This window comes from Corvus kubaryi, unplaced genomic scaffold, assembly GCF_017639235.1.
Source record: "Corvus kubaryi isolate FWS band 111438036 unplaced genomic scaffold, C.kubaryi_AGA036_p1.0 66, whole genome shotgun sequence".
In the NCBI taxonomy this organism is placed as follows: domain Eukaryota; kingdom Metazoa; phylum Chordata; class Aves; order Passeriformes; family Corvidae; genus Corvus; species Corvus kubaryi.
The window spans coordinates 1,686,815-1,697,593 of NW_024582054.1; the positions used below are offsets into that span (position 1 = coordinate 1,686,815).

The 10,779-nt window shown below is 42.2% G+C and overlaps 1 protein-coding gene across 9 annotated transcripts in view; it reads left to right on the plus strand.

Annotated features, from left to right (window-relative positions):
* The window catches only part of DPF3 (double PHD fingers 3), a 193,974-nt gene that overhangs the window by 93,025 nt on the left and 90,170 nt on the right, over positions 1-10,779 (plus strand). For all 9 annotated transcript variants that reach the window (XR_006019280.1, XR_006019281.1, XR_006019282.1 and 6 more), the window contains exon 3: positions 4,006-4,113. Coding sequence is in view for 6 of the 9 variants with exons in the window: in XM_042047292.1 (XP_041903226.1) it covers positions 4,006-4,113 (108 nt within the window). In the remaining 3 variants the exon portion in view is untranslated. The remainder of the gene's footprint in view (positions 1-4,005; positions 4,114-10,779) is intronic.

Here is a 10,779-nt window from a genome sequence, read left to right on the forward strand (position 1 = left end):
TGCTCCTTTGCCCTCCTAGGGCTAAGAAAGCAATTGCTGCTTCTGAAAAGTGCCTAGCTGAGTCTTAGCTGAAACTTTCCTTCTCCCTTTCCTAGGATATACTAAAGGAAGGATCCTTGCACTCCTCCTATTCCCAAAATATCAAAAGTAGAGTTCGTGTTGTCTTGCAGTACTATCAGAAAACTGTTTCTATAGTAAAATGCAGACACTTCTGGCAGAGGAGACAACAGGTGTTTTTACAGCGTTAAAAATACCCCAAGAATATTTCAGCTACCAAAACTACTGGGGTAATTTGGGACTGCTGAACGTGATTCACAAGATGGGAGTTTTCTAAACTTCTGCACTAACCCTTCTTTTCTAGGGTTGCTTCATAACCACAGTCGAGTTTTTTGTTTCAGCTGAAAATTCCGCCTTCCTAAGAGATTATGCTTTGGCAAAATTAGGTCTTTTCTTTTCTTTTCTTTTCTTTTCTTTTCTTTTCTTTTCTTTATTCTTTTCCTTCCTCTTGTTATGAGTAAGGTGCTGCTATTTTTATCCTTCTGAACACAGTCAGAAGGTGTGTGTATATATATATATATATATATTTTTACAGGTGTACATCCACTATATTCACAAGTAATGTTTTGTCAACAGCGACTTCCAGAGGGATAGACTTCCAGAGAGATAGACTTGTGTGGGTCTCATTGGTGTCTGTGCACTTACAGAAGGAATCATCATAAATGTGTTACAGCATCACACCAGGAACCAAGATGTCCTGCTTTGCCTTTCTCAGCTATAAGCTCTGTGGACTATCTTGAGCAAATTCATTCTGCAAATCTTTCCTTCTGCACTTCTGATAGTGAACTGTTTGACAACTTGCCCTCCAAAAGGGACTAGGTGACATTTTTCCTGCAGGTGTGCGCTGGAGACTAATGGTGGACCATTCGTCAGAGAGTATCAAGAGAAAGAAGTCTCCTGCATCTGCATTGGCCACCAAATCTGATGACTTTGTTATTTTGAATTAGAATAATCAGTGTGAAATGAAGCAGCCCTCCTCCCCCATATTTGCTTTCCTCTTTCTTGATTTTTATTAGCCCGTTTAGTGCTCCCTTGAGTGTCTTCGCGTAAATCTATTTCTTGTAGTATTATGGTGAGTCAAGGCATCCCTCTGCAGTTTTAGCATGCCTGGTTTTGGTTTACACAATGTGCTTGTGCCCATACTAAAGGGCTCTGAAAATTCTCTGCCAGCCATCCTGGTATCTGTCTTGTGTGCTGTGCTCACTACCATTTACTATCCCTAACCTGAAAAACTAGATAAAGACAAATGGTAAAGCTCCAGGACCTCTTTTCACTTACACAGACTTGAAAAACAGAGGAGAGTCAGAAACTCAGCATATTAATTTGAGTTCTTGCTGTCCTCTTTGTTAAAGGAGTCAGAAATCTGCATCTCATGATAAACAGTTCAGGGTTAATTTCACACAATACTGCACATAACTCCCTCCTTTTCCCCTCCTCCCCTGGCCTTTCACATGAGCTTTGAGTTATGACTCCCCTACACTAATGAGATAAACAACATAACTCACTGCAGGTTCTGCTATTTCCTCTGTAAGCAAATGGTTGGAGCCTTCTCTGGTTGCCCTATAAGGTACCAGAGGGAGAGACAACCCACAGAGGACTGAAGAAAGTAACATGCGTTACTTCCATGTTCACTGCAAGATCGCCTGTGAAGGAGCTGCATTCAGCACTGACCCTTTCCTTGTTGCCTCTCCTTTGTGTAAGATCTACACTTCATGTGAGCTGACACAGAGACAGATGGAGAACAGGGTAGAGAAATGAAGGTAGCATTGATGGGTTCAATGAAGTGAAGATCTGGTATGTGTTTTAAGTTCATTGGATGGCAGCATATTAATGAACAGGTGTATTGTGAGTAGGAACAGAGGGCTTACCTCAAGGGGTGCGGAGGTGGATGTTGGATCATCCGTCTCTTATTGATCTGCCTGCCACCCTCTAAGGAAGAGGCTTTCCTACCTCTCTCCTTTCAAGTTTCTAGTTGGGCTTTCAGCATGTAGTATATAGTTGGCTTTCACTGTCCTGGCTGAATCCAGAACTGTTCTTTCATGTAAGACTGCTCACATTAGCAGATATTCCCCCAAAACTAGTAGGTCTTTGCTCCTCTCTGTCTGGGACAAAAGCCGTGGTACTTATTCTTTCAAATGGCTCCTCTGTGGAGGCCTGGGCAATGGATTCTCTGTCCTATTGCTTTGATCTGGCAATTGCCATTTCAATATTGCATTCAAGTCCTTGCACAGGACCTGCTGTGAAAGGGTGGGGCTTCTTGCCTCCACCTCTTTAATTACTCACATCAGAGCCAGGCACAATCCACCTCATCATTATAGCAATTGGTTGCAGTGGTTAATGTTTGCAAAGTGGCATGAAGAAGGGTGTCCAAACACTGTGTAAGTGCTAGTTATTCACATTTTTATTCCCAAACTGGTCTTAAGCAACCTGTTCTGAAATGTGTCCTTCCTGAGATGGGCACAATGCCCAGCTTTCTGGGCATCTATGAAAGAAGGGCGTGAAAAGTCCAAGTTCAATAGCATTCTGTGCCCTGAGACAGCCAGGAGCTCTGCAAATACTCCGTCTCTTGGCCATACTCGGGCAGTATGCTGTAGATGCTCCAAGGCCTTGGAAGTAGGTAGAAGGTGCTGGGGTCTGAACTGGCATTCCCAACAGTTGAAATATTAAAACCCAGGAACTCACTTGCAGAATTTGATTAGCACATGCCCTCGAGGTGAATTATGTTATTGTGTCTTCCTCCCCACCCCCAAGTAAGTAGGATGGTTTTTTTTCGTTATCCTCATTTGGTCTGGTGAGTCACTTTTGTTCCCAAGCTGATAGTCTCTCCTGGCTGCATCAGAAGAGAGGAGAGAACTCTTGGGCCATCCTCCTGCCCTTGAGCTGTTCTGATTTACTGGCACCCCCCTGACGCTGTCCAGCTGTTCACTGTTTGTACAGTTTCAGATATAGCAACACCACTCCTCTCCTCTCTCTTACGTGGTCTTACCTGGTTTTTGAGGACAATGAGTCTGGAATTGCAGTCATGCTTTGTAGCTCCTTCACGACAGCAGCAACAGCAGAAGGGCAGAGGAGCCAAAGCAACTGGTGGACAGAGAGGGCAGGGAAAGCAGAGGAGAGAATTAAATTCCTCCAACTTTTCTCTGTCTTGCTGGGTATTTCTGTGTGTCATGACTATCTGCGGCAGTTGAGGATGCTTTGAAGCACTTGCCAGTGTGCTTCTGTGCCCCTATTAGTGAAGCATTCACAAAGCCCTGCTGTGTCCTGAATGCAAGAAAGCAAAGTATAGCTTCAACACTGGCTGAAGGGTGTCTGTCAGGAGAGCCAGGGCAACTCAAAAGCCAGTGATGCCAAATGTGGTTTAAGGGAATGTGCAATGATATAAACATTATTGCTGTATCTCCTCCCTCATTCAGCATACTGGCATGAGGAAGTAAGAGTCAAAATGAAGAACTGGTGTTCATACAGAAGTCCAGAATGTAAGCAAAAATACAGAGTCAGACCTCTTGGATCTTGGTTTGCTCCCATTTGGAAGACACAAATTTCCTGAGCTGCTCTGTGCATCAGGGGCTCAAGATTTGCATGTCAGAACTTCATCTCTTCTCTCTCAAGGGGCTTTCTCTGCACGTGGAGGAGGCATCGCCCTTGTGACCCAGGAGAGTCTGAAATTCTATTTACCCTGAAGAAATCACAAATTATTTATGTGCAGCTCTGGTTTCAGTGAGCTGAGTGAAGTGTCTAAGTGAGACCTAGATTCTCTGTAGGCCTGATCCCAAGAGGTGCTGAGGAGCCTCAGGAGCACTGGATGCCTTGAGTGTGTAGCTCTGCCTCATGATTTGCAGAATTGAACCCTCCAACAAGGAGAGGCTGGGAGGGCAGGAACAAAGATGCTAGAGAGTGCTTGTGGTTTCCAAACTGAAATGTGATTAATTTTTTGCCTTTAATCTTCAGGCCTGGCCCCAGGTCAGCTGTACACATACCCAGCGCGTTGCTGGCGCAAAAAGAGGCGTTTGCATCCCCCTGAGGATTCCAGGCTGAAGCTGCTGGAAATTAAACCTGGTAAGTATTTGTTTGCCTGCCTCTCCCAAGCTGCAGAACAGCTGGCATACATGCAAACCTGGCATTTAGACCTTGGACTTTATCTTTGCTGCTTTCCAACCATTTCTCGTTGCATCTGTTGCATCTTACTTGATTTGCTGTAACCATAACCACCAAACCCGCTGCATACAACTCATCCCTTATGAAAATGTGAACAACTTGTATTGAGCACAATGGAAGCTGAATTTAACTTCTGTAGGGTTGAATCCTGGCTTCTATTAGCAAATTCACAAGGATGCAAAGAATCAATGCATTACTAATTATTTCTTCAGTGCATTACTAATACAAAGTCTCACTGACATCTGCTGCCTAATCTTTGTGAAAAAAACCACTGTGTGTGTAGAACAGTAAGTACGCTGATAAGATTTTTCTTAGTGAGGCTGGTGACAAGGGGTATGACCAGATTATAAACAACAAATAATAAAAAACAGTGAGCATATGCCACATTTGTGTATTTTTTCTGCCTGTACGTGTACCTTTGTCCATTATTCTTTCATTCTTCTTCTCCTTGCTACTCTTCTCCCACAATTAAACTACTTGAAGTGATGAGTCTGGATGCTGAATGAGTGACTGTAAAGCAGATGTGGAGGAGCTGCAGCTGTGTCAGGTAGAATGTAGTGTTGTGCATTCTTCCCTGAAGTTAGTAATAAAAGCTTGCTGTCTCTGGGGTCAGCTATTATGAGAAAGAGGGAACACATATACTCACAGCTGTATGTGGTTTTTAAGAGGTGAGACACTGTCAGTATAAAAAGTACAGGAGAAAAGCCCCAAATGTAAATTAAGAATATTTAAAAAAACCTGTTTGACAGAAGAAGGTGCCTGGGAACTGAGCTGTGCTCAGCAATACTGATGACTTTGCTTCTATGCAGGAGTTGGTGAAAAGAGAGGAAAGAGCAACAGAGACAAGTTCTAAACCCATTAAAATCAGAGGCAAAATTTCTGTTGATTCTGGTAGAAATAGTTTTTCAAAACTCCCTACCTTCAATATAGGAGACATCAGCGGACGGTTGGACAAGAGGAAGAAATGCCTATAACATTCAGTTGGGGTTCAAACCAAGGGCAAAGTCTCAGCCAGCAAATAGAACTAGACCTCACAGCAGAGCTGCTTGGAAAGAGCTGATGAAATCAGTCATGTACATTGATGAAAATGAGACTGGACTCTAGGAAGAGGATGATGTTGGCTCATAGAAGTGCCTACCTCAGACTTTGTGATGATGCCAGTACTGCTGTGCCTTGGTAATTTTGTAAGGTAAAGCAGTAGGGGAGGGTTTGACTCTTTTTTGTTTGTATTCCTCTTCTTTGCTGTACTCACTGAATGCCAAATTAGTGCATCCTACATGCCACAGGGCATGAAAGGCAATTACCACAAAGCTATCAGATAAAGAGACCTCAGCATGTCTGTCTCTGTGTTGTTTTCCCTGCTATAAACATCTCCTCTGCATCTCAGGAGTGCTAGTTTTGTTGCATTGCCGGTGGCAACCAAATAAGGCGAGTTATATTGCTCTGCCATTTAAATCTATTTTCCAACCAATTTCTATCTAGTGATTAACTTTCCTTATCAGTTATACCACAAAATAATTTCATTCCATCTGTGCATATCCAGAATATACTCACTAGCCAAAAGTGGGATTTTTCCCTTCTCTGATTTGAAAGTATAAAACCTATGGAAAACATTGGATCTCCATTTAAAGGTAGCTTTTGACAATTTGGGAGAAAGAGAATATAATTTATTTTTGATATGGACAGCAGAAATACTGTAGGTTTTGGAGGGGAATACTGTTATAAAACCTAATGCTGAACCTAGGAAGCTACCTAATGCTGACTTCTTTAGTCCTCAGTTAAACATCTGATGGTTGTGTGGGGAAAAGATGTGGAAATTTAAGATCTCTTAAGTGGCACAGAAATGACAGCTGAAGGACATGTAAAATAAATTTGAAAGAAATCTAATCTAAATGTTTCATAGTTTCACTCCACGTAGGGCTTGGGCATTCCATTCATTAGAGCTGTTCTCAGCAGCTAGAGAGTGCTTGTGCTTGGTTAATACTCAAATGGCTGGTTTTTATAGAGGAGGCTGTGGAATTCTTGATATATTTTTATGTATATTTATAATTGTTTTATGGCATGTACAAGCAATGCACATCTACAACATCAACTTAGGGCTAAACCTTAGTTGTATTATGTTAACAGTGTAGAAGTACTTCTTGTGAGACAACCACTGTAACAAACACAGATGAGGATCTTTGCTCCAAAATTTGCCATTCCAGCAGTCAATGGGATTGGCACCAGGGGTGTGAATACTTGCTTGGACTGTGCCTGGGCTTTTGGAGTGGCTTATTATAGCAATAAGTTGTATTCAGAAGTCAGGAGATATACAGACCTAGGATTTTTGTTTTGGTAAGTCATAGGTAGCCATTGGCTGGTCAGTAAGCAGAATCAAACTACTGTCTTGCCAGCAGTTAAAGGGTACAATAAATTATTTGGTAATAGTATAGCATTTATAATTTTAACCTACTTTTACAGGTCTATGTAGTGCATGACACAACTCAGTGAGTGAGAGTTTCACATTTGGTAATACCAAAACCTAATGAGGAAAATAATCATGCTCCAAAGGTCTGCTGTTTTTTTGTAAAATGCAAGATGCACTATAATGTTTCTCCTGGGATCAGTTGACGCCTACTTCTTAATACAAGATGGTGCTTTTGTTGTCCTTATCTGTTGCTTTTATTTGGTTTAAGATGAAGGTGTTTGGTTTTAAGAATATTTACAGCCAAAGTTGTAAAGGTATGAACACTGGAACAGGAGTTGCTGAGGCAGCCTTTAGATGCCTGTTTTCCTCTGCCACCATATTCAGAGTTACATGCATGCATTGCCCTAGTAAAGTGGTTTGTTCAAACATCTAGCAGTGCTCATGTTTGTGCTATTTCTAAGCATCCTCCATCCCATCCAGTAGCCTATCCAGGAGACATGCAGGAGAAATAAAGTATTGCCAATACTTACTTGTGATAGTGCCTTTACTGACAATACAGTCAATAATATGACCAGATCTTCAGGAATTTCACTAAGTATTCCTGACATTTACTTTCGTATGGCCTGGTCTTCATCTTTCATCTGTAAGTTATATTCCTATTATCAAAACCAAGCATTATGGCTCAGGTGCAGCCTAGAGTTCATTTTTGTAATGGGTATGAGCTGTTACACGAGTCATTACAGCGTAGCAGTCAAGACTTCTATGAACACTGGTACAGATTTGAAACAAATCCTGGGCCATGGGCAATATATTGACATCTTGCTAATACTGTGATGTCTTAGGTTCACAGAATACCATATTGAAAGGGACCTCAAGGATCATCTGGTCCGACCTTCCTTGGCACATACTAGACAAGATGTCTCAGCACCCTGTCCAGTGTTAGGGAATCTACCACTGCCCTGGGGAGATGATTCCAATGGCTGATTGTTCCCAATGTGAAAAATTTTCCTCTTGTGTCTAGCTGGAATTTCCCCAGGAGTAACTTGTACCCATTAGCCTTCATATTATTCATGTGACTCTGTAAAAAGGGAGTCTTCACCTTTGTAGCCACTCTTTAAATACTGGAACACAGTGATAAAGTCTCCCCTAAGCTTTCTCTTCTCAAGCCTGAACAAACCCAGTTCTCTCAGACAGCCATATGGCAGGCTTCCCAGGCCTTTGATCATCTTTGTAGCCCTTCCCTTGACGCCCTCCAGACTGTCCACCTCTCTTTGGTATAGCAGGGACCAAAACTGGGTACTGTATTCCAGATATGGCCTGACAAGCAGTGAATATGATAATGACTTCTTTATCTCTGCTGGTGATGCCCTTGCTGATGCAACCCAGTATCCTGTTGGCTTTATTTTATTAGCAGCACACTGTTCATTCATACTGAGCTTATGGTCCACCAGGACACTGACGTCCCTTTTCACAGAGCTGCTCCCCAGCCCGGCAGATCCCATCCTGTCCTGCACTCCTGGATTATGTTTTCCCAGATACATTTCCTAGGTGCAGAATTTTAAACTTATTAGGTGTTGATACTCTCATAATATTTGTGAAACTAGACTTCTGTTCAACCGAGTACGGGAAACCTGGTTCTCTGCAGAGTCGAGCAGTGGTATTTGCATGGCACTTCAGCACAGAGCAGTGGGAGGGCTGTAAGCAGCTTGTGCTTCCATGTTCACTCATCTGGCTGCTCTCCTGCCCAGTAAAAGAGCAAGAACAGAGCTGAGCTCCTGAGCCTGAGAAGTGTGGGAATGGGTGAGGGGGAGGGTTGAGCTAGGTAGCGTTTCTTCCAGTGGAGTGGGAGAAAAAGGAGAATTTTTAACTCTTACCACCACTGTGAACTGCAGGTGCTGTGATGGCAAGCAGTAGGGTTCTGGCCCTTGGTAAAATCAGAGCAGTTGGACAGAGGTGTGTTAGAAACGAGAGGGAGATCCTGGATTAGACCCGAGGCCCCTTGAAATCATAATTGATCCTTTTCCTATATACTTAGTGGTTTTGTGGTGCTGGGAAGTATCATGATTATGTGTTGGGTCAGCTATCAAAATTGTGGAAGTGGTATTGCCTACAGTAAACCCTGCTGACAGGCAAGTATTACCCAAGCTTTGCACCTATGCAGATGAGAACAGATACAGTGAGTGTGGCCAAAAACCTTGTGGAGTTTAAATTGGTAGTGTCCTACTTCAGTCTTACAAGATGGCTAAATATAGATGCACACATACATACCCACAGAGCTTTTATTTCACATGGTGTGTAAGTCTAAAGAATATGACTGTAAAGCTTTTGTGTCAATTTGCTGATGTCCTTTGGTTTTGGACTGAAAGCCCACAGTGAGGTTTCAGAGTGGGCAGCCTTCCCACCTGCCTGGAGGGTGTGGAGTAGAGTTTGTTTATGCTACTACTGTGCTGAGAATGAGCTGGGGTCTTGTGCTAGTAGTGTCTGTCCTGTTACTTATGTCTGGGCAGTCCAGTGTTCAGTTGAGCTACAGAAATGGGCTTTTTTACCAGCTGTTGAATAGTAAAAACAAACAAAAATATTTTTCTTTTGCTATTATGAACCATGGTAAAGTTGTTTGAAGAAAGTACTGAAAACAGATTTTTAGTTCCAGTTGAACAATGCCTGATCTGTTTTTAATCTGGCATATGGGGTATACCTAGGTGAGTGTGCTTGTGGATGAATGAACAAAATCCTTACAGATAAGCTGTTATCTCTTTAAAGCATCTCAGTTTACCTTGTGGAGACTGTGACTGATTGTACAAGATACCGTGTATTTCCTGGGAAGTGAGGAGTGCTCCCAGCTCCTGGGGGAGATGCTCAGCATGTCTGTGGAGGTCTGTGGTCTTTAAGATGGGGCACTTCACCAAGATAAAGTTAAGATGACATTAAAAACCAAAGAACAGAATTTGCAGTAGTATCACTTGTATGATAGCATCTAGAGACTCAAGCAGCATGTTAGAACATCATCCCAGGGGTTGCTGTGAAGTCTTCTTAGCCATGTACTTACAGTCCAGATATACAAAATATAGTGAAGGAGGTAGCTTGATTCCAAAATGGAGAAATGAGCGACAAAGGGAATGAATTATTTCTATGATGATTTAAGCAGAGGTTTGTGGTACAGCTGGAAGTCAAACCCAAGAACACAGAAAGAATACAGTCCTACTGAGTTCTGTATTATTTTTTCCATTTCTGGTTGCCATGCCCAGTTTCACTCAAAGATATTAGAGCCAAAATAAAAAATTCAAAACACTTAATTTATTGAAAATTTCCTTTTATATTTTTTTCTCCCATAGGCCAATTAATATTGACTAGTTTCACTTTTGATTTCAGCAATTTCTACACAATCACATGTTGGTTCCTCTTCTGTACTACAAGACAGCAGTGTTGTTTCGCTATGAACACTGTAAAGAGAGGCACATCTTAAAAAAACCCTTTTCCTACTATTTGACAGTTTTTCTACTATTATCTCTGTAATTAAAGGTCATGTTATGTTATAAAACCTGCCTGTGGCTCCTTTTAAGGTCCATTAAGACTATCTTAGGATCATAATCAGCGGAATATTTCTGGTGCCTGATAAGAGTATGTCTGTAATATGCAGATGAATTGGATACAATATTCCTGAAGGAGGCTATAATATAAACATGTCAGCTGTTCAGACTTCTGAAAGATTTCTGCAGATATGAGTTTACCAAAGTTACCTTTTGTGTAGAGCTTATTTTAGGTTTTTTAATTGTTCATGGCTTTTATCAACATTTGCCATGATGAACCCTGCATTTGGGGTTGAGCTGACTTGACAGGAGCAGGTTTGTTTTTCTCATGATTTGGTCTGGATTTCTCATATAAGATGAATTTTAATAGCCTGTTAGCAAACTTCTGTGAGTTCTGCTCCTGGCCCTGCAAAATTCCGAAATTAAAATGTCATTTAAAATCTGCTTTTTATTCAAGTGCTTCTGCATTCCGAAGTCCTTTGTGTTGAAAAGCAAACAAAACCCCCAACTCTCCTCGCCTTTTGTAATAGGTCCTTTAAAACAGGCCTGGGTTCAGGATGTTCAGGCCCGCCGGCCGGCGGTGCCGGCGCGGTTGCGGCGGGGCCGGGCGCGGCGGCTGCAGCGGCGCGGCGG